This window comes from Mauremys reevesii, linkage group 1 (genome assembly GCF_016161935.1).
Source record: "Mauremys reevesii isolate NIE-2019 linkage group 1, ASM1616193v1, whole genome shotgun sequence".
Lineage (NCBI taxonomy): Eukaryota > Metazoa > Chordata > Testudines > Geoemydidae > Mauremys > Mauremys reevesii.
Window position 1 is genome coordinate 250550766 of NC_052623.1, and position 19676 is coordinate 250570441.

General features: G+C 48.7%; 1 protein-coding gene across 5 annotated transcripts in view; it reads right to left on the reverse strand.

Annotated features, from left to right (window-relative positions):
- Nucleotides 1-19676, reverse strand: part of WNT5B (Wnt family member 5B) — a 97519-nt gene that overhangs the window by 4059 nt on the left and 73784 nt on the right. For 2 of the 5 annotated variants that reach the window (XM_039546858.1, XM_039546889.1), the window contains exons 2-4: nucleotides 17258-17406; nucleotides 16314-16561; nucleotides 6870-7162 (exon numbers count right to left, since the gene is read on the reverse strand). In XM_039546858.1, the coding sequence (XP_039402792.1) occupies nucleotides 6870-7162; nucleotides 16314-16561; nucleotides 17258-17406 (690 nt within the window). Of the gene's footprint in view, nucleotides 1-6869; nucleotides 7163-16313; nucleotides 16562-17257; nucleotides 17407-17623; nucleotides 17685-19332; nucleotides 19393-19506; nucleotides 19534-19676 lie in introns of those variants that run through there. The other 3 variants (XM_039546868.1, XM_039546879.1, XM_039546898.1) reach the window with 3 other exon arrangements.

Below are 19676 nucleotides of genomic sequence, written 5' to 3' on the forward strand. Positions count from 1 at the left end.
GACTCTCCCTTTCTCTATTCCTTAGCTGCTGGGATGGGGAAAGGGTGGGAGAAATTGTAGGTTCTTTACTGGCTGAGCTAAGATCAAGGTGAAGAATAACAGAGCCCACAGGAAGCTGTAAAGACTGAGTCTGATCAATGGGCCTGCCACAGAATCAGTCTGAAAGTATGTTAAATAAAAATGTTTAAACCCCCCTTTCCACAAGCCCAAGTTCCTTTCTGATTCCTCTCTCATAAGAAGGGGGATGGGAAGAGAATTAATGGAGAATTCCTATGTGGTTAATTAGATGGCCCCCTCCCAGCCTCACCTGGCACTGGATGGAGTGACTGATGATTGAGGCCTGCTATATGTTGACTGGGTAAACAGTGTGGAAGGACAGACTGCCAAAGTCTGAGAGACAGGGAGATAGATAAGAAATTAGGGAAATGGAGACCAAGTGGAGAAAAAGACAGATGGAAGGAAAGGACATGTTGAGATAACAGTCAAAGACAAACAAACAAGAGCAATAAAGCCAGGAGCCAGTACCTCAGAAACTCCAGAGTGGAGTGGAGAGGTGATGGGGTCAAGACTGTGTCTGAAACAGAAAAGAACACTGTTCTCTTCACACCCCCACCCTGACCTCCCAGCTCCTCCCCGTTAACATGGGTAGGGGAAAATTCCCCCTCCATCATCAGAGCTCTACACACAAACCAGGCACTGGGGGAGGATATCTCAGTGGTTTGAGCATTGGCCTGCTAAACCCAAGGTTGTGAGCTCAATCCTTGAGGGGACCATTTAGGGAACTGGGGTAAAAATCTGTCTGGGGATTGGTCCTGCTTTGAGCAGGGGGTTGGACTAAATGACCTCCTGAGGTCCCTTCCAACCCTGATATTCTATGATTAGATAGAATTCTCTCACATGAGAACTCTGTCTCTTAACAAAGATGGGGCAATATGGCAAAACTGCCCAGAAACCAGAGGGAAAAAATTTCTCCCTTCAATTCAAACTCTGTCTAGAAGACAGAAATCACACTCTCATCTGAAAATCAGAATGGGGGTAGAACTTGAAGGCCACTTGCCAATGGCCACTGGTCCCTCAAGAGAATGGGTGCTGCTTATGCCAGGTGAGCCATGCTGTAGTTTTTAATATGGTCCCTACCCCTCTGACCCTCTCATGTTCTTCCCCTTCCTTTCTGTCTTTATTTACAATATATGGAGTGCCATGATCCCATATTGCTTCATATTCTCAAGCACAAAATCTTTAACGTGAAAACTTAGCACAATATAGAGATTTACCACTGTGTTAGTAAGTCATAGGTGTAGGGAGGCAGGCTGGGCCACTACTCCATGGACTGGAGTCCATGGACTGCCACTCTGTGTATTGGCAGTATGCCAGGCTCAAGCACAGGAAGCTATTCTTCTTGCTCTCTAATTGTTCATGTTCAACTTCATCAGCTAGAAATGTGTGTGTGTGTGTGTGTGTGTGTGTGAGAGAGAGAGAGAGACACTTTCTGCCTCATTGGGTCTGATTGTGTCATTCTCCTCTAGGCTGCTTACCTGCAGCTTTCGATCACTCACTGAAGTGAGCAGCATATTAAAGGATCACTGTCCTGGAGACAGGCTACACAGTTAACAGCAGTCCCTAGAGGCTACACTTTTGTTTTAATTTTTCACCTAGTTATCTCACCTCTCCCCACATAACCTCTATTCAGAAGGAACATGTCAGATGCTTGTTCCAAGGAAGAAACTCATGGGAATTAGTGTGTTCCCCGTGGCCAGGGGTGGCTCCAGGCACCAGCACTCCAAGCGCGTGCTTGGGGCAGCAAGCCACTGGGAGCACTCTGCCGGTCGCCGCGTGGGCAACAGGCAGGGTGCCTTCGGCGGCTTGCGTGCGGAGGGTCCACTGGTCCCGCGGCTTCGGCGGACCTCGCGCTGGCGTGCCTGTGGGAGGTCTGCCGAAGCCGCGGGACCAGCAGACTCTCCGTGCTTGGGGCGGCAAAATGTCTAGAGCCGCCCCTGCCTGTGGCAACCCCTCATCACTAGAATTCAGCCCAGCCAAATACATCTCTTAGCTCAAACATAGTCACTTTTAGGCTATGGGCTTGGCTACACTTACAAATTTGCAGCGCTGCAGCAGGGTGTGAAAACACACCCTCTCCAGCGCTGCAAATTGCGGCGCTGCAAAGCGCCAGTGTGGTCAAAGCCCCAGCGCTGGGAGCGCGGCTCTCAGCGCTGTACGTTATTCCCCACAGGGAGGTGGAGTACGGACAGCGCTGGGAGAGCTTTCTCCCAGCGCTGGCGCTTTGACTACACTTAGTGCTTCAAAGCGCTGCCGCGGCAGCGCTTTGAAGTGTAAGTGTAGCCAAAGCCTTAGTCTACACGACTGACTTTACAGTGGCAAAGCTGTACCACTGCAGCTGCACCGCTGTAAGGTCTCCTATGTAGCCGATCTTTGCCAACGGGAGAGAGCTCTCCCACCTCATAATTAAACCACCCCCACTGAGCGGCAGTAGCTATGTTGGTGGGAGAGAATCTCCCGCCAACATAGCACTGTCCATACCAGCACTTTTGTCAGTGAAACTTATGTCGGTCGGGAGAGTTTTTTTTTCACACCCCTGACCGACAAAGTTTTATCAAAAAAAGTGCTAGTGTAGTCATAGCTTTAAAGTGAGATGTAAGATCATGCTCTTTTCTATATTTTAAGACCAGAAGGGATGATCTAGTCTGACCTCCTACATAACACAGTCAATAGAATTTCATCCAGTGATTCCCACGTCAAGCCCAATAATATATGGTTGATCTTCAGCATGTCTTTTAGAAAGACACCCAGTCTTGATTTAAAGACTCCAATTGACGAAGAATGCAATATGTCCCTGGGTAAAGCCTTTGTTCAGGCTAGCCGCTAACTGCAGACCATGAAATCTCCTAACCCTTAAAGCACTATCTACAAATTCAACCATAACCACAACCATGTAGAAAACAGCACCCCAAACACAGTTAAAATGTGATTGTGTCTAGTACTGAAGACAAGACCTGACTGTTTTAAGCTGAATCCCTGAACCATGATACAACCCAGCTCTGTACAAAGCTATAGCACTGTTTGAGCTTGTGACACAGTTAGATTCCTGTTCACATGACAAGACAGAACTGGATTTTAACCATGTTGTGGGACAAATGTCTACTAACTTGATCCCCTCACATAGCTATTATTGTAGTCTAGATGAACTCCTAGTCTACTGGCTGCTATTTGCTATGTTTGATCCCTAGTGAGAATAATTAAATATTTACATGGTTGTTTAATGAAAAAACTGCAGCAGCCTCTCCAAATATAGGGCAGTTAAACCCTCAGAGCTTTGAAGAATAAAGAAACATTAGGTGCCAGAGCTGTCAGTCTACTGCCTTTCACCAACTGCAATTTTATCTCAACATTGGTTTTCCAAAAGGAGTGGTCAGAAATGCAAAAGCCCTTAGCAGTATGCTGACATCTGTGCTTATGACACATGATGATTTCACGGTCAAGAAAGAGAATTCTGGCTAAAAGACTGTCCTAGTTCAGTGGCAAAGTGAAAGCAGCAATTAGAAATACAAAAGCAATATATAACAAATGGAAAAGGGGAGAAATAGATGGCAATCAATATAAATTAGAAGTTATGAAGTGGAGAAAATTGATAAGGGAAGCTTAAGACATCAGGGAAAAATCCATGTCTGGCACAGCTAAGGACAATAATGAGGTTTTTTAATATATTAGGAACAAAAGAAATCCTAGTAATGATATAGACCTGTTACTAACTAGAGAGAGTAGAATTGTTAATAATGATGCAGAAAAGGCAGAAGTGTTTAATAAATATTTCTGATATGTATTTGGAAAGAAGCAGGATGATTTACTCATATCACGGGATACGTAAGTACCTTCTAATCCATTAGTAACTGAGGAGGCTACTGAACATCTATTAAACATTTTAAAATCAACAAGCCTGAATAACTTGCACCCAAAAATCCTAAAGCTGGTTGAGGAGATCTCTTGCCCACTGATGTTCATTTTCAATAAACTTTGGAATACTGGGGAAATTCCAGAAAACTGGAAGAGAGCTAATGTTATGCCAGTATTCAAAAAGAGCAAGAGGGATGACCTGGGTAACTAACTATAAGGTGGATTAGCTGGACATTAGTCCCAGGCAAAATAATGGAAAAACTGATACAGAATTCCATTGATAAAGAATTAAAGAATAGGAATACAATTAATGCCAGTCAACATGGTTTCTTGTCAAACAAATCTGATTTCATTCTTTAATGAAATTACACGTTTAGTTGATAAAGGTAACTGCATAGATGTAATATACTAAGGCATTTGACTTAGTACTGCGTGACATTCTGATTGAAAAACTAGCAAGATATAATATCAATAGAAAATACATTAAATGGATCAAGAACTGGCTAACTGACAGATCTCAAAAAATAGTTGTCAATGGGAATCATTATGTTTCTAGTGGGTTCCACAGGGATAGGTGCTAGCCCCAACTTTATTCAATGTTTTCATCAATGATCTGGAAGTAAATATAAAACCACTCCTGATAAAATTTACAGCTGACACAAAGATTGGTAGAATGGTAAATAATAAAGGCATGCATGCAGAGCCATCTGGATCTCTTGGTAATATGGGCCTATTCAAACAAAAGGCATTTTAATACAGAAAAATGCAAAGTTATATATCTAGGAATAAGGGATGCAGGCCATACCTACAGAATGCCAGAAACCAGTGACTCGGAAAAGGATTTAGGGATCATAGTGGGCAAGCAACTGAACATGAGCTCCCAGTGCAATGCTGTGGCAAAGAGGGCTAGCGTGATCCTTGGATATATAAACAGGAGAATAGTGAGTAGGAGCAGACAGATGCTTTTACTTTTGTATACAGCATTGGTGAGACCAATACTGAAACGATGCATACAGTTCTGGTGTCCACATTTAAAGGAGATGTTGAAAAATTAGAGAGGGTGCAGAAAAGAGATAAAAATTATGTGAGGGTTGAAGAAAATGCCTTACAGTAAGAGACTTAAAGAGTTTGATCTGTTTAGATTGTACCTCATGGGGGGAAAATACAGGGTACTAAAGGATCTTTAACCTAGTGGAGAAAAGCACAACAAGAACCAATGACTGGAAGCTGAAGCCAGACAAACTCAAATTAGAAATAAGTCACAAAAGTTTAACAGTGAGGGTTATTAACCATTGGAACAAACTACCAAGGGAAGTGGTGGATTCTCCATCTTCTGATGTCTCCAGATCAAGATTGGATGCCTTTTTGGAAGATGAACATTAGCCAAACACAGGTTATGTTTCCGTCAGCCAAAAGTTATTGGGCTCAGTACAGGGATAACTGGATGAAATGTAATACTCTGACAGACTGGATGATCTAAAGGTCCCTTCTGGCCTGAAACTCTATGAATCTCTGAATGACAGGTAAAAGAAAATTCAGTGTCACAGGAATGCCCCCACCCCCACCCCACTACCAAGGTCCCACTTTGGCAACCCCAGTAAGGTTGTGTGTTGGAAGAAAAACTGACTGAGGCCCAAATCCCCAAATGTGCCTGGGCAGTACAAAATTGATTTAGCAGGGTTGAGGATCTGGCCCTGAATGTCTATGGCATCCAGTGGTTTAGCAGACAAAAGGCTTTGGACACACCTTGGAGCTCTTCACTGGCCTTAATTCACTTGCTGGCCAGAGAAAACTACAGTAGAACCTCAAGATATGAACAGTGGGATTACGGACTTACCCATCTACTGGACACCCTGTGAAACCAGAAGTCCTCAATCAGGCAGGAGAGCAGACAAAATAAAAAAAAGCAAATACTGTACTGCCTCAGTGCTTCAGCCATTGGGGGGCTTGGGGCTGCAGCTTCAGTGTCGGGGGGGGTCAGGGCTCCAGAGTGGGGGCTTGGGGCTTCTGACCCTTGGGAGCACCAGGGCTCAGGGCTTTAGACTGGGGGGAGTGCTGGGGCTCGGGGCTTCAGCCCCACAGGGGATGTCGGGGATCGGGTCTTCAGTCCTGCATCTCTGCTCCCGGTTTCAGGGGCGGGGGGGGGGCACCAGGGCTTGGGACTTTAGCTATGTGGGCAGCACCGGTTTCAGCCCCTGCGCTCTCCCCATAGCTAAAGCCCTGAGCCCTGGCTGCACACCTGCCTCCCCTGGCTGAAACTGGGAGTGAAGCCGCAGGGCTGATGCCCCAAGCCCCGGCATGCCCCCCACACCAGGTTGAAGCCAGGAACAAAGCCGCAGGGCTGAAGCCCTGATCCCTGGTGCCCGTCCCCCAGCTGTAATCAGGAGCGGACTTGTGGGCTGAAGCCCCGATCCCCAGTGCCCCCCACAGGGCTGAAGCTGGAACAGAGCCACAGGGATGAAGCCCCAAGGCCCAGTGCTCCCCCCAGGTCTACAACTCTGAGCCCTGGTGTTCCCAGGGGGCAGAAGCCCTGAGCCCCCCGCTGGGAGACCTGGCAGTCCCTAGGGTCAGAAGCCCCAGCCTTCCATTCCCCCCCACCCTGAGCCCTGACACACACACGCCCGCCCAACCCTGCGGCTGCAGACCCAACTCCCCCGTGGCTGAAGTCCGCAACGTCTTGTTCGGAGTTATGGACAACCTCCATTCCCGAGGCAAGGCTTCTATAACTCTGAGGTTCTTCTGTAAGTGCCAAACTGATCTTGACTGTAGGATTTACAAAGAAATGGTGAAACTAGGACACTGCACCATACCAATGGAGTTACTGGTATCCTCTGGCCCATAGTTGACTGACTAATACTGTTCCTCATCACCACCCATGAGTGACTTGACACCCAAACACACAATGAGTTCTTGATCTGCCTCTGCTCCAACCAAAAGGAAAGGGCCAGCATCCAGCTTACCCTGCGACCAGCCTCATTGTTCTGCAAGTTCATGAGTGTGCGAGCCTGCTCCTCCGACCCCTTTGCGTAGTTCTTCTCCCTCTCCCTGGCATCCACAAACTCCTTGGCGAAACGGTAGCCATACTCCACATTATCCCCGCAGCCACCCCATAGCCAGTCTCGGGGCAAGTCCTTGGGACGGGCTGTTCGGCTGCAGCCACAGGTGGAAAGCTCTCCTTCGCGGCATGCACGGCTGATGGCGTTCACCACCCCAGCGGCACTAACGGCATAGGTGAAGGCGGTCTCTCGACTACCTGGGAGAGCAGGAGGAGGAGAAGATTAACAAAAGACAAACCTCCTTTGATAAATACAACACCCGTCATGGGGAGACCTAATAGACTGTATAGCAATGGAAAGTGGTGTGAGCCCAAAGGCACAGGACATTTGAAATTAGGTTGAGAAAAGGATGGGATAATGTATTGTAAGGGACAATTCTGCACTGGCAGATAAGAGATGGATGGGATGGGAAATTCAAATAGGAGCTGTTCATAACATAGGTTTGCATTCCTCACTTTGTTTGTATTTAAGGAGTCCATCCACAAGACTCCAACTATCCTATCCCAGCAGTTTTAGTGTAGCCAGTACCAATAGCAAACCTGGCTCTCTGACATACCTGGGCTGGGGTCTCTTTTATGGCCTGAGGTTGTTTCCTGGTAATGATATACACAGTGAAAAATAAAACATTTAGTGCTCTCATTTTGGGAGGAGGTATATTTGTGGAGGGGCTGTCAGAGAAAGGTTATTATTATTAATTTTATTATTTATTATTTGTATTCCAATAGTGCTTGCGCTGCGCAGTTAAGCACCCTTCTCTCTATTTACAGAAGAGACAGCAGCCGCCCAAGCTCTCTCCCCGCCCCCGCACCCCCCACCATAGATCCATCAACGTGTTTTAATCCTGACCTGGAGGGAATGTGCAAGAAGTGGGAGGGTAATTCACTCTCCATAAAAATTCAGTTCTTGACCTATCTGGTGAGACTGCAAATAAGTGGGGATGAAGTGCAAGTAAGCCTTCTCTACACAAGAAAGTTGCTCTGGTTTAACTAAAGGTGATTTTAAACCAATTTAGTTAAACTGGTGTGAACCCTTGAATAGACACTTTTGTTTCAGTTAAAACCTTCCTTATTTTACTTTAGCTAAAGTCAATTAGGAATTGGCTTAAGCTAAACCAAAATAAGCCATTCTTAAACCAAAGTAAGAATATCCACACAAGGGACTATACTAGTGTAACTATAACCATACCTGTATAACTATATCAGTATTATTGTTAAAACTTTCCCATATAGACAAGGCCTATATTAACTGGTCGACAACCTTCTCGTTTAGACAAGGTCTTAGTTGCAATGGAACTGAGGAACTGAATACCTGTCCTCTAGGAACTTCTCTGCTTTGAGGTGTCCACCTTCCTCTGCTCAAATTATGTATCTTAACTGTATTGTCTGTCCAGTTTAGATTGTAATGCCTTGGGGCATGGATCATAGCTCCATCTGTGTATTGTACAGCATGGACAAGAATGTCAGCACTCAATATAAAAATAAGGAACTGAACTGAGACTCTCCAAGTCTTCCATGTATGTCACCAAACAGCCTTCAGGTGATACAGAGAATGATTACCTGAGCTTCATTTGCACCAGCAACCTAAGTATGAAGAGCTACAGATCCAAAGTACTAGTACCAAATCCCAATATCAAACTGCCCACTAATTTTCTCAGCTGAATTAGGCCTGGTCTACACCTAAAACTTAGTTCACCCTAGCTACGTTGCTCAGGGGGCGTGAAAAATTCACCCCGAGAGACATAGGCTATGTCTACACTGCTCTCTCCTGCCAGCAAAATAAAACCACCTCCAAGGAGGGGCAGTAGCTTTGTCAGCAGGAGAGCGTCTCCCAACGATAAAGTGCTGTCCACACCGGGACTTTTTGTTGTTAAAACTTTTGTTGGTCGCAGTGTGTTTTTTTCTCAGCCCTGATTGACAAAAGTTTTAACAACAAAAGTGCAGTGTAGACATAGCCTTAGCTAAGTCCAGCTAAGAACTAAGGTGGATGGAAGAATTCTTTCATTGACCTAACTACAGTTTCTTAAGGAGGTGGAGTTACTACAGCGATGGAAAACCCCCTTCCATCACTGTAGTAAGTATCTACACTATGGCACTACAATTGTAGTTCTTATAGTGAGCTATACCCTTAGAGTATCACCAAAAATGGATATTTTAAGAATACATTGTAAATCATGCATCAGGCCTCCTTGGCAGGACTGAGCTGGTGGTTTGGGTGTCCTCTTTTTCCAATTTGCACATCCTGAGAAACCGTCATTATTAGCAACTTAGCACCAGTTTAGTGGTTAACGACCCAAGACAAAGGCAGGACTGTGAGGGGGTACCACCCTTGCATAGAGTGGTATGTTGGGAAAATTTTCTAGTGAAATGCAAACAAGGAGAGGATTTACCATATAAAGAGAACTCCCATGAAACCCAGTGGTACAGTCATCTGTGACATTTTCCGGGAGTGTAGGAATGATTCACAGAATCACTTTCTCTTATGGCAAAGTAAGATGTGCTATTATGTCTTGCTTTTGTTTTTCTATTTAGTTCAACACAGTATGTCAACTGCTGTTATTGCATTGATTTCCTTGTTTCAGAAGGAGACGAGGAATAGCTACTAAATAAGCTGTGAAAGAGGTCCACCCTCCAGCAGATAAGTATTTGTATGAATGTATAGCATCCATGCTGCAGCATATTTATGCTATAATGAATGTGGTGTGTGCAGCAACTGCGCTGTAATGTATCTGAGTAACTATACCAGTATGGATAAGGCTTAAAAATGGTACAACCCGTTAGTGTGGACACAGTTATACTGGTATAAAAATGCTTATACAAGTGGAGTGAGAGAAGGTGAGTGAGGTAATATCTTTTATTGGAACAACTTCTGTTGGTGAAAGAGACAAGCTTTTGAGCTACACAGAGCTCTTCTTCAGGTCTCTCTAATAACCTGGGACCAGCATGGCTACAACAACACTGCAATATACAGTAGCCCTGTCTGTCTCAGAATATTAGACAGACAAGGTGGGTGAGGTAATATCTTTTATAAGACCAACTTCTGTTGGTGAAAGAGACAAGCTTTCAAGCTTACACAGAATTGAAGAAGAGCTCTGTGTAAGCTCCAACGCTTGTTGGTCCACTAAAAGATATTACCTCACACACATCGTCTCTCTAATATATAGGTATAGTTCATTCCTATACAGAGAGGAGAATAAGCTATACTGATATAAGGCACTTTTATATCAGTTATTATAATTATATCCACACTAGGGGTTTTACCCGGTACAGTAAAAGCTGTTTCTTTCAGCACTTCACCAACCGGAAAGCTCTATAAACTGACATTTCTGATCTTCATTGAAATTCCAGTTTATAGTCTGGTTGGCGCGGGGTCAGCAGGGGATTGGGGTGCAGGAGGGAGTGTGGAGCACGGGCTCTGGGAGGGAGTTTGGTGCAGGAGGGGGCTCAGGGCAGCGGGTTGAGGCACATGATGCCGGATCCAGGGGGACGCTCACCTCGGGCGGCTCTCCGCAAGCAACAACCTGTCCTGGCTGCTCCTAGGAGGAAGCGCTAGCTCCACAGCTCTCATTGGCTGAAAACTGTGGCCAATGGGAGCTGTGGGGGCGGTGCCTGCAGGCAGAGGTAATGCGTAGAGCTTCCTGCCGCGTCTCCGCCTAGGAGCAGCCAGGACAAGTTGGCGCTTGTGGGAAGCCGCCCAAGGTGAGCGCACCCTGAATCCAGCATCCTGCACCCCAACCCACTGCCCCAAGCCCCCTCCTTCACCCAAACTCCCTCCCAGAACCCACACCCACTCCTGCACCCCAGTGCCACACCCCCTCCCACACGCAAATTCACTCCCTCTTAATTAACCAGAATTTTTCACTTACCTGCACTCCCTATTCCCCCAACATGCCAGATAAAACAGCTTTTACTATATAACTATATCAGTAAAAAAAAATCACACCTCTAACCAACATAATTATACTGGTACAAAATCTATAGACCAGGCTTTATAGCATATTCAGCTGAGGAGTCTGACAGCACCAGTGCCCTGGGCGCACCTGCCCGATGTATATTTAAGATCCAGGTCCTGAAAGTATAAAATAGACATAAACCTAAGTTGCAAAATTCAGATCTGGATTTCAAACCCATTGAAGTTTGAGGGTGCATGAACCTACAATTTTGGTACACCCCAGATCAGTCATGAAGCTGCAATCAGGTTTAGACCAGGGTCATCTCTAGTACAAAGCAAATATGTAGATCTATCTATCGAGGTTTTTGTAAGGTGTGGCACAGTGGTGTGTGAACACACGTGGGTGCATTGATATCACTCCATTCAACTGCCCTTCATTACAATGGTTATCCCTCATTTCAGACCCAAATGTACCTCTGTTCCACACAGATATGGAGTCATGTCACATGTTTAGTAAGTTATTTTCATTAAAAGTGAGCAAACATGAACAGAGGTTACAGAAAATGTTATTTGGAGTAATGCGATAAACCCTCACAGAATTTTAAGCTTCCTGGTTTTATATCCCCCATTCTCGGTCTGCATGCCAAGGCCATCTGAGTACTGTGATTGTCCGTGCAGCATTTGCTCTATACTCTGTTCCCAGGTTCTCTCTGCTTTTCTAGGTGTTTTTAAGCAGGGGCGGCTCTAGCCATTTCGCCGCCCCAAGCACAGCGGCACGCCGTGGGGGCCGCTGCCAGTCACCAGTCCCGTGGCTCCGGTGGACCTCCCGCAGGCGTGCCTGCGGATGCTCCACCGAAGACGTGGGACCAGCGGACCCTCTGCAGGCACGCCTGCGGGTGGTCCACCGGAGCCGCCTGCCGCCCTCCCGGCGACCGGCAGAGCGCGCGCTTGGTGTGCTGCGGCCTGGAGCCGCCCCTGTTTTTAAGGTCTGTCTTCTGAGTGACATTAGCAATGGAGTGCTCCAGTACCTTCTCTGTGGAGCTCTACTGCCCTCCAGTGTCCACTGCACAATCAAAGCAGTGGGAATAAACTAGGGCGATATTGGGATGTGATAAGACAGGCTGTAGGCATCAATTGTGAAAATGCTAACTTGAGCTTTAGACTCTCCTTTCTGGACTCAAAGGTGAACCAATCCCAGCAACTCTTTTCAAGAGGATTGCCTGGAAAGGAAGGAGAGGCAGACCTGAACTTGGTGGAAGAGTGAGGCAAAAAAGATAATGAAAGCTGGTTAAAAAGTGTATTTCTAAATTTTTATGATGAAAAATTGTCTTATTTTTTTTTCAGTTGCAGAACATGTTTATTTTTCTTACATTTTCCAATTTTGACAATTAATATAACAAATATTAAATACTAAAATTCTTTTGGTTTTTCCCCTTCTCTCCCTTTCACCCCTTTTTCCTTTTCTCCCCTTTTCTTTTTTCCATGTCACCACTGAAAAGAAAGATGGGCAGAAGGGAAGGAAAACCAACTAAAAACTCAGACATTTTTCATGGAACATATCATTTTTCAACCAGCTCTAGAAATTATAGGGCTCAACTGGATGACTTGGGACAGCCCAGTCAGGAGAGAATGACTAGATTGGGGTGGGAACAGAATATGGTTTCCTCTCAGAAGATACTCCCAGTAGTAAATTCTTTACATTACATTATATGTTTCTTTATCCTCCCCTTTAAGAAATGCAGCCTTAAGAATATATGAAATCTCTATTATAGGGCAGGGACCAATTTCCAAAGGGCAATTTCTGTACTTCAGTGATCAGAAATTGCTCTTTGCCAGACTAGACTAGACCAAAACCTATAACAATACTCAAAGAAACAGTCGCTTAGAAAAACAAATATAACACAACCAGCTAAAGTGCTACACATCCCTGAACAAAATCTGCATGCTAGCAGACTGCCTTACCACTGTAAAATATACAAAACTAAGGCAGACTTACTAAACATAGATCAAGGCTACGTCTACACTACCACTTATGTTGGCAAAATTCATGTTGCTCAGGGATGTGAATATTCCACCCCCTGAGTGACATAAATTATGTTGGCATAAGTGATAGTGTGCACAGTGCTATGTCCGCGGGAGCTTCTCCCACCAACATAGCTACCGCTGCTTGTTGGGGATGGATTAATTATGCCAAGGGGAGAGTGTCTACGTAAGAAATCTTACAGCGCCACAGCAGCATAAAGGAACCAGGATGCAATACAGAATTGAAGCCCACAGGTTAAAAATGGGATAAAACCACAAACTCAGAGAAGAATGACTTTACACCAACATGCTACAGAAGAGATTGAAATGGCTTGATTTCTACTCCAATATCAAAAACATATTTCCTCAAATTATCTGAAATTACAGAAGACATTAAATAAAAAATCAATCCAAAAGAACTGTGCCTAAGCCTAGGAGAAGAGAGACAGCAGCAATAACATCACCCTACGTAGCAGCTTGTCACTGACAAAGGGCAAGTCTACATCCCCCCCCTTAAGTTGATCTAACTTACCTAGCTCAGGGGTGTGAAAAAGACAAACACACACCCTGAGTGATGCAAGTTACAGCACCCTAAGCACTGACCACACCGGTGCTATGTCAGCAGAAGATGCTTTCCCACTGACATAGCTTCCACCTCTCACAGAAGTGGCGTAATCATGCTGACAGGAACGCGTGCTCCCATCGGCATAGAGCGTCTTCACCAGATGCACTACAGCGGCACAGCTGCATCAGTGCAGCTACACTAATGTAAGTGTAGTGTAGTGTAGACATGACCTCAGTAATAGACAATCATGATGAATTATCATAAAACTCATGACACTGTGAAGCCCAGTCCTATGCAAGAGAGACCTCAGATTTATAGATTTGTAAACTTTTGCAACACCTGTATCACTTTTCTTGCCATTCTAGTGTTTTCATTTTGTATCTGTGTGTGCACTCTCATGAGAATATACCAGGAACGAGGTACAGAGGGGGCAGGTTCAAATATCTGTATTAGAAGTTAAATTTTTAAATAGTGGACACACCACAAACCATATCCCCACCAGCCACCACCACACACACACACACACACACACAACTAGACACACATGCACACCACCATGCACAAACACACCCTCTCTACCACAGACACCCACCACCACCCATACCATAACTAGCAGAAACATCTACACCAATACTGCCACCAAACACCATAGCCATCAGAGACACCTACCACCACACCCACACTAGACACTCACACAGGCCACCACTGTTTTACCACCAAAACCAAAGAGTGGGCAAAGTTACCAGGATCATTGTAATTGAAAGGGCCTTTCTCTGTTTCTACCCCTTCTCCATTTCATTTTGGCTCCTTTCCCTCCATAACCCCCACCCTCCCTATGTCCTCTGTTCATCCCTTGACCCCCTTTTCCTTCACCTCTGGCTCTTGCTTCCCTTTTGTTCACTCTGCTTCCCCACCCAGGTTTGGACTTGTCTCCTAACTCATGGACAAAACTGTGATGGGTGGAGAGGTACTGAAGGGGAAGGGAATCCGTCACTACATGGGACACTTCCTGAGCCTTTGTTCCTGTGGAATTGCTGTAACTTCTTCTGGGAGCCAAAATTTACCCCAGGCTTTGAATCCAGCTGACCAATGCCCACCAAACTAAGGGGTATGTCAGGGGGGTAGTTCCTGTTATTGTATTACATAGCTTCATCCTCAAATGCATCCCTTCATGGTGGATACACTTTTCATTCCCTGGAGGGCAGATGTTAATGTTTTAGGTTCCTGTCCCCCCATCTGTCCTGTTTCCCACCCAGTGACTCAAGAACATAATAATGGCCATACTGGGTCAGACCAATGGTCCATCTAGCCCAGTCTTCCGACAGTGGCCAGTGCCAGATGATTCAGAGGTAATGACCAAAACAGGGAAATTATTGAGTGATCCATGTCCATCCCTTGTCATCCAGTCCCTACTTCTGGGAGTTGGAGATATAAGGACACCTGGAGCATGCAGTTGTCACTCTGACCATCTTGGCTATAGCTATTGATGGCCCTATCCTCCATGAATTTGTCATCTCTCTCTCTCTCTCTGGCAGCTAGATGATTGATACATAGATGGATAGATAGATATACTTTTGTCCTTGGCAACATCCCCTCACTTTCCTTCGGGAGGAGCACAGGAACGTGCATATGGCCCTGGGTATGTTCAGGAGAGCGGTGTGGGAGGCTGAAAGTATGAGTCAGGGAGGGGGAATCAGAAGGGGTGTGTCCGGGAGAGGCAGAGGAATGTGAGGGGGCTGGACGGCGAGAGAGAAGTCGCTGGGGCTTGACAGGGTTGGGAATCTGCAGGCTCAGTGACAGTGACCAACCCTCCAGCGCGGTGATTGAGTTTGTCAGCTCAAAGCTCCGCCGGCGGCCCCTGCGCTCTGCAGCCGTGGGACGGAGCCTGCTGCTTCAGAGCAGAGACACGCGGGCTGCTCTCGGGGCAAGGAGAAGCTAAAGCTGCATGTATTGATCCCCGGGCCGCGTCCAAGGGAGCCTCGCTAGGAATCTCCACTCCCAGGCCTCGGGTGCTGAAGACCGAGGATTCACGCCATGCGCCATTCAATGGTATCCCTGAGCCCATCATTGGGGGGGGGCTAGTGCTGCATGGGTCATTCAATAGTAAATAATTGGCTTGGTGGGTGGGGGTGGGAAGCGTCCTGACTAAAAGGGGCGGGATGGTGGGGGGTGGCCTACTCCCATTTTAACACCTTCTCTTTATTGTCCTGGCGGTCGGACACATCAAACTGCGCCCGGATTTCTCAGGGCCCTGCCATCGGGGGATTGCATTTCAAAAGGAGCGGGGACAATGTCCCCAGGTCACACCTCGATTCAAGCGCGGCAATGGCCCGTCAATGCGCCTCTTACCGCCAGCGGGGTAGGAATTGTCCAAACCTCCCTCCCAGGTAAACAAGGGCTCCCACGCAGGGAGCGCACATCGCCCCGCTTAGCAGGGCTGCGCTCCCTGTAACCGGGGGCTCTGGGGACGTCAACCTGGATCGGCGGTTACTGCTTTTATCCTCTTCCCTCGCCACCCTCCCCGATCAATAAACACAATCAACGCCCCCCCCCCCAAAAAACCCCCGCTAAACCCCAGCTCCGCATTACGGCGTTCAATGGGCGAGGGGGAGGCCTTCCAGGCCGGTGCCCCTGGCCAAGCGCGAACGGAGAGAGGTGGCTGGACGCCAGGGCTTCTGCGCTCCCTGCTCAATTAAGAAGCACGCGCATTTCAGGAAATGGAAACGGTTCGTTCAATGCGGATTTCGAACCTCCGCTAATGGGTGGCCCTGCTGCTAAATGTGTATTTGAACAGACCAGCCTTGCTCTACATCGCCATGAGTATAGGCAACAGCCTCCCAGGCTCCCCATCCTGCCGCTGCTGCCACCCTTACCTATTTTCATTACCCTGCCAAAGACAGAGGTATTGTCCACCGTGCTGCAGTTCCACCTCCTCTGCCGGAACTGGTACTGGCACTCCTTGATGGCATTTTTGGCTCCTTCTCCGATGTACACCATGTGTTCCTGGTAGAGCTGGCAGAGCTTCCTCTGGCCTGGGGAGAGCCCGGGGAGTTGGCTGCACACAGGCTGGGCTCCGATAATGTACATCTCAGGTCTCTGAACTGGGTTCATCGCCAAAGACCTGGAATGAGAAAAAAACATCAAAAAAGGGGAGGGGGGACCAAAAAAGTAATCAGCCAGTTCCGATCTCGGAGTGTCTCCAGGCCTAATCGGGAGTCCGTGCCAGCACCTTCCTGCCAGCCAAGGGCTGAGGCTGGGCAGATCTCTGGTACGGCTCTACCAGATGCTAATCTTTTCCAAGGCTTGTTTGTAACCTGAGTTAAAACATAAAGAGACACTCGGGATGGGGAAGGCGATGCGCTGAGGCTTTGCACACACGAAAAAGAGTTAATCCGTTTCTATGAACTGCCAGTAAGCGCTGCCTCCAACTCGGGACATTTTCCTCTCCTACGAGAGGGGTTTGTCGAGAGTTGGACAATTAATAGGAAACCTTAACGATCCTTTCGCGTGGGCTTTACCGCAGAGGGGCAACCAGCCGAGATCCCTGAAATTCTCTCAAGCAGAATTGGGTGGGGAAGGGACGTGGGTTTCTTTCCAAGGTGGGAGGGGGGCGGATCTGGAGACTTCTTGCAGGTACAGCAAGAAAACCACGAAACCCGCCGATTTTCACTCGAACATGGGCACAAAGCCCCCGGAGCCCGGGGGAAGAGCAGCCCTGACTCCCCTAGCGGGCTGCAAAGTCCCACTTCCCTACACTGGAAAATCACCTGCACCCCAAAGGAGGACAACGAATGGAAAGCAGTGACTTGAGACTCACCACCAGGAATTCGCGTCCGCCAGGAGCTGGGTGCAGCTGCAGAGGAGAGCGACGGTGAGCAGCAGCCTCGTCCCGGTCATAGTGCGCTTTTCCCGGCTCCGGCGCCCTTGGAATAGCCCTTGAACCGACAGGCTCCAAGACAAGGCTCCCTGCAAAACAACGAGCAACCCCAGAGAGGGGCCTGAGTCCAACGGGCGTGCGGGGATCACATCAGGGTCCTGCTCCAGGGAAGCCGAGCGCCCCCTCCCACTTCTCTCTGCTCCAAAGCTCTCCGGGCGGGACCCCTTGCGCACAGCCAGCCCTGCCTGCAGACCCCTCCCCCGCCCTGCTCCCTTCCCCAGTGACCGGCCAGCAGCACTCCGGGACCTGCAGGGCTTTTATGAGGGTCCATCTGCCTTTGATTGGTCCGCACGCCAGGGTCCCTGGGAATGCACACTTCCAGGGCATGTCAGCTAGTGACACTTGGGGAGGGGAGGAGACGGACGAGCCCTGCAAAGGGAAGGACGAGGGAGTGTGAGGAGAGAGAAAAGGAAGGGGCAGCGTGAGCTGGGAGAGGGTGAAGGAGAGGGAAAGGAGAGACAACCAGCAGCCCCCTCCCCATTTTTGTACATAGCTACCCTAACATCCCCACCCCTTCTTTACGTGCACAGTAGCGTGCGATCCAGCCCTCCCACCTAGCCAGCCGCCCGGAGATCTTCCAGGAATGAGGGCAACTAGGAGAGCCTGCAGAGCGAAGGGCAAAAAAGAGCTGCTAATGCGGCTAACGCTGGTGGGGGAAGAGTGACTCATGCAGGCCCCTCTTCATCGGGTCTTTCTCCGCCCTGCCGCAAGCAAGACCCCTCCAGGGGCCCCTTCCCGGGTCGAACAGAAGGCGCTGGGAGTTGTAATAACCCCAGAGGGAAAGACCTGGCCTGAGGCCTTTTTGCAGTCGCAGGTGTAATGATGAAGCTCCTTCTGGGACACAGGAGTCACTGGGGCAAAGGGTCTGATCCCATCCCAGGCTGACTGCAAAGGAACCGGCTGCTGCCCAAACCTCTGTTCCAGAAGTGGATGGGACAGAGCTGGATCTAACAGTGGAAACCTGCAGCCCTTCACCCGCCCAGACTCGCTGCTCTTCAGTGTGAAGCGCTGCAGAGAGGGGTGGGGGGTGGACAGGACAGCACCTAAGGGGCACCGATACCTAAGACCCCCCACCACCCCCATCCCAAGGGTGCCTCTCTCCTTGACATTCATATTCTCCAGCGATAATACCCCCATAGATACAGAGTGACAACCCCCGGTGTCCCAGGCACCAGCCATGCAGAAATGCACCCCCAGAGGCAATACCCCTGGGCCCACGCACGCTACTGTCTCTTCCTTTTTTCTGCCCCCCTCACTGAATCCGAGAGTCTCTCCAAGTTACTTAGCCCCAGTCCAGAGGTGGGGATCCAGAGACAGCCCCCCTCCTCACGGTAGTTCTTCCTCGGGTATCTGTTTGCTGGGGGAGGGCGCACAGGCAGGTGTGTGGGGTTGGCAGGGGGGCAGATCAAAGGGAGAAACTCGCTCCTTCCCCTTTGTCATGCAGAGCCGCTTCGGAAATGATCTGGCCTCTACGGCAGCAAATGAACAGCCCCCCCCCCTCCTCCTCCCGAAAATAGCCCTCCCCTTCAAAAGGACCCCATATAATACCCCCCAATCCCCTTCCCCCAGGGCAGGAGGCCTGTGAATGCACTGGCTGGAACAGCTAGAGATGGAGCAGAGATAGGGCTGGCACCAGAGCCTAATGACTTTATAGGGGGGGGGGAGGGGAGCCGGTCCGGAGAAGAGGAACGAGAAAACAGCTTCAAAGGCTCCTCTTGTCCAAACATCCTTCGCCATCCCCTGCTACCCCGGGGACCAGGCAGCTCTGCGGCAGGAATAACGAGACAGATCCTCACCCGCTCCCAGCTCCACTCACTCCTCAGGTAGCCAAGGCAAACACCGCACACACACACACACACACACCCCCGCCGCGCCATCCCCACCACTCCTGTCCGCTCATCGGCCCTGCTCGCCGCCCCCACTGCCCCCACTCACACCCCAACCCGCTAACAGACCTGCTAACAAATCCTTCTCCCCCTCCGCCATCTCCCAAAGGGGAGGGAACCAGAAATTGCCACCCCCGACGCCCTGTGCCTCGTTCCACACACAGCCCTGTCTCAGCCCACGCCTAGCCCGCCCCGCCACTCGCGCTTCTCTATCCCTTCCCAGCCCCAGTGGAGGACACCCACAGACAGACTCCTACGCCCCCAACCACGTCCTCCTCTTCCGGCCTGCCAGCTCCAGAGGAGCGCAGGTGGCGGTGGTTCTGCTGCAGTGAGTTTGAAAGGTCAGCCTGCCGCTCCCCTCCAGTGACTGTCAAGTTGTGCCAGAAACGTGTACGGTCCAAGCTCTGCAAGTT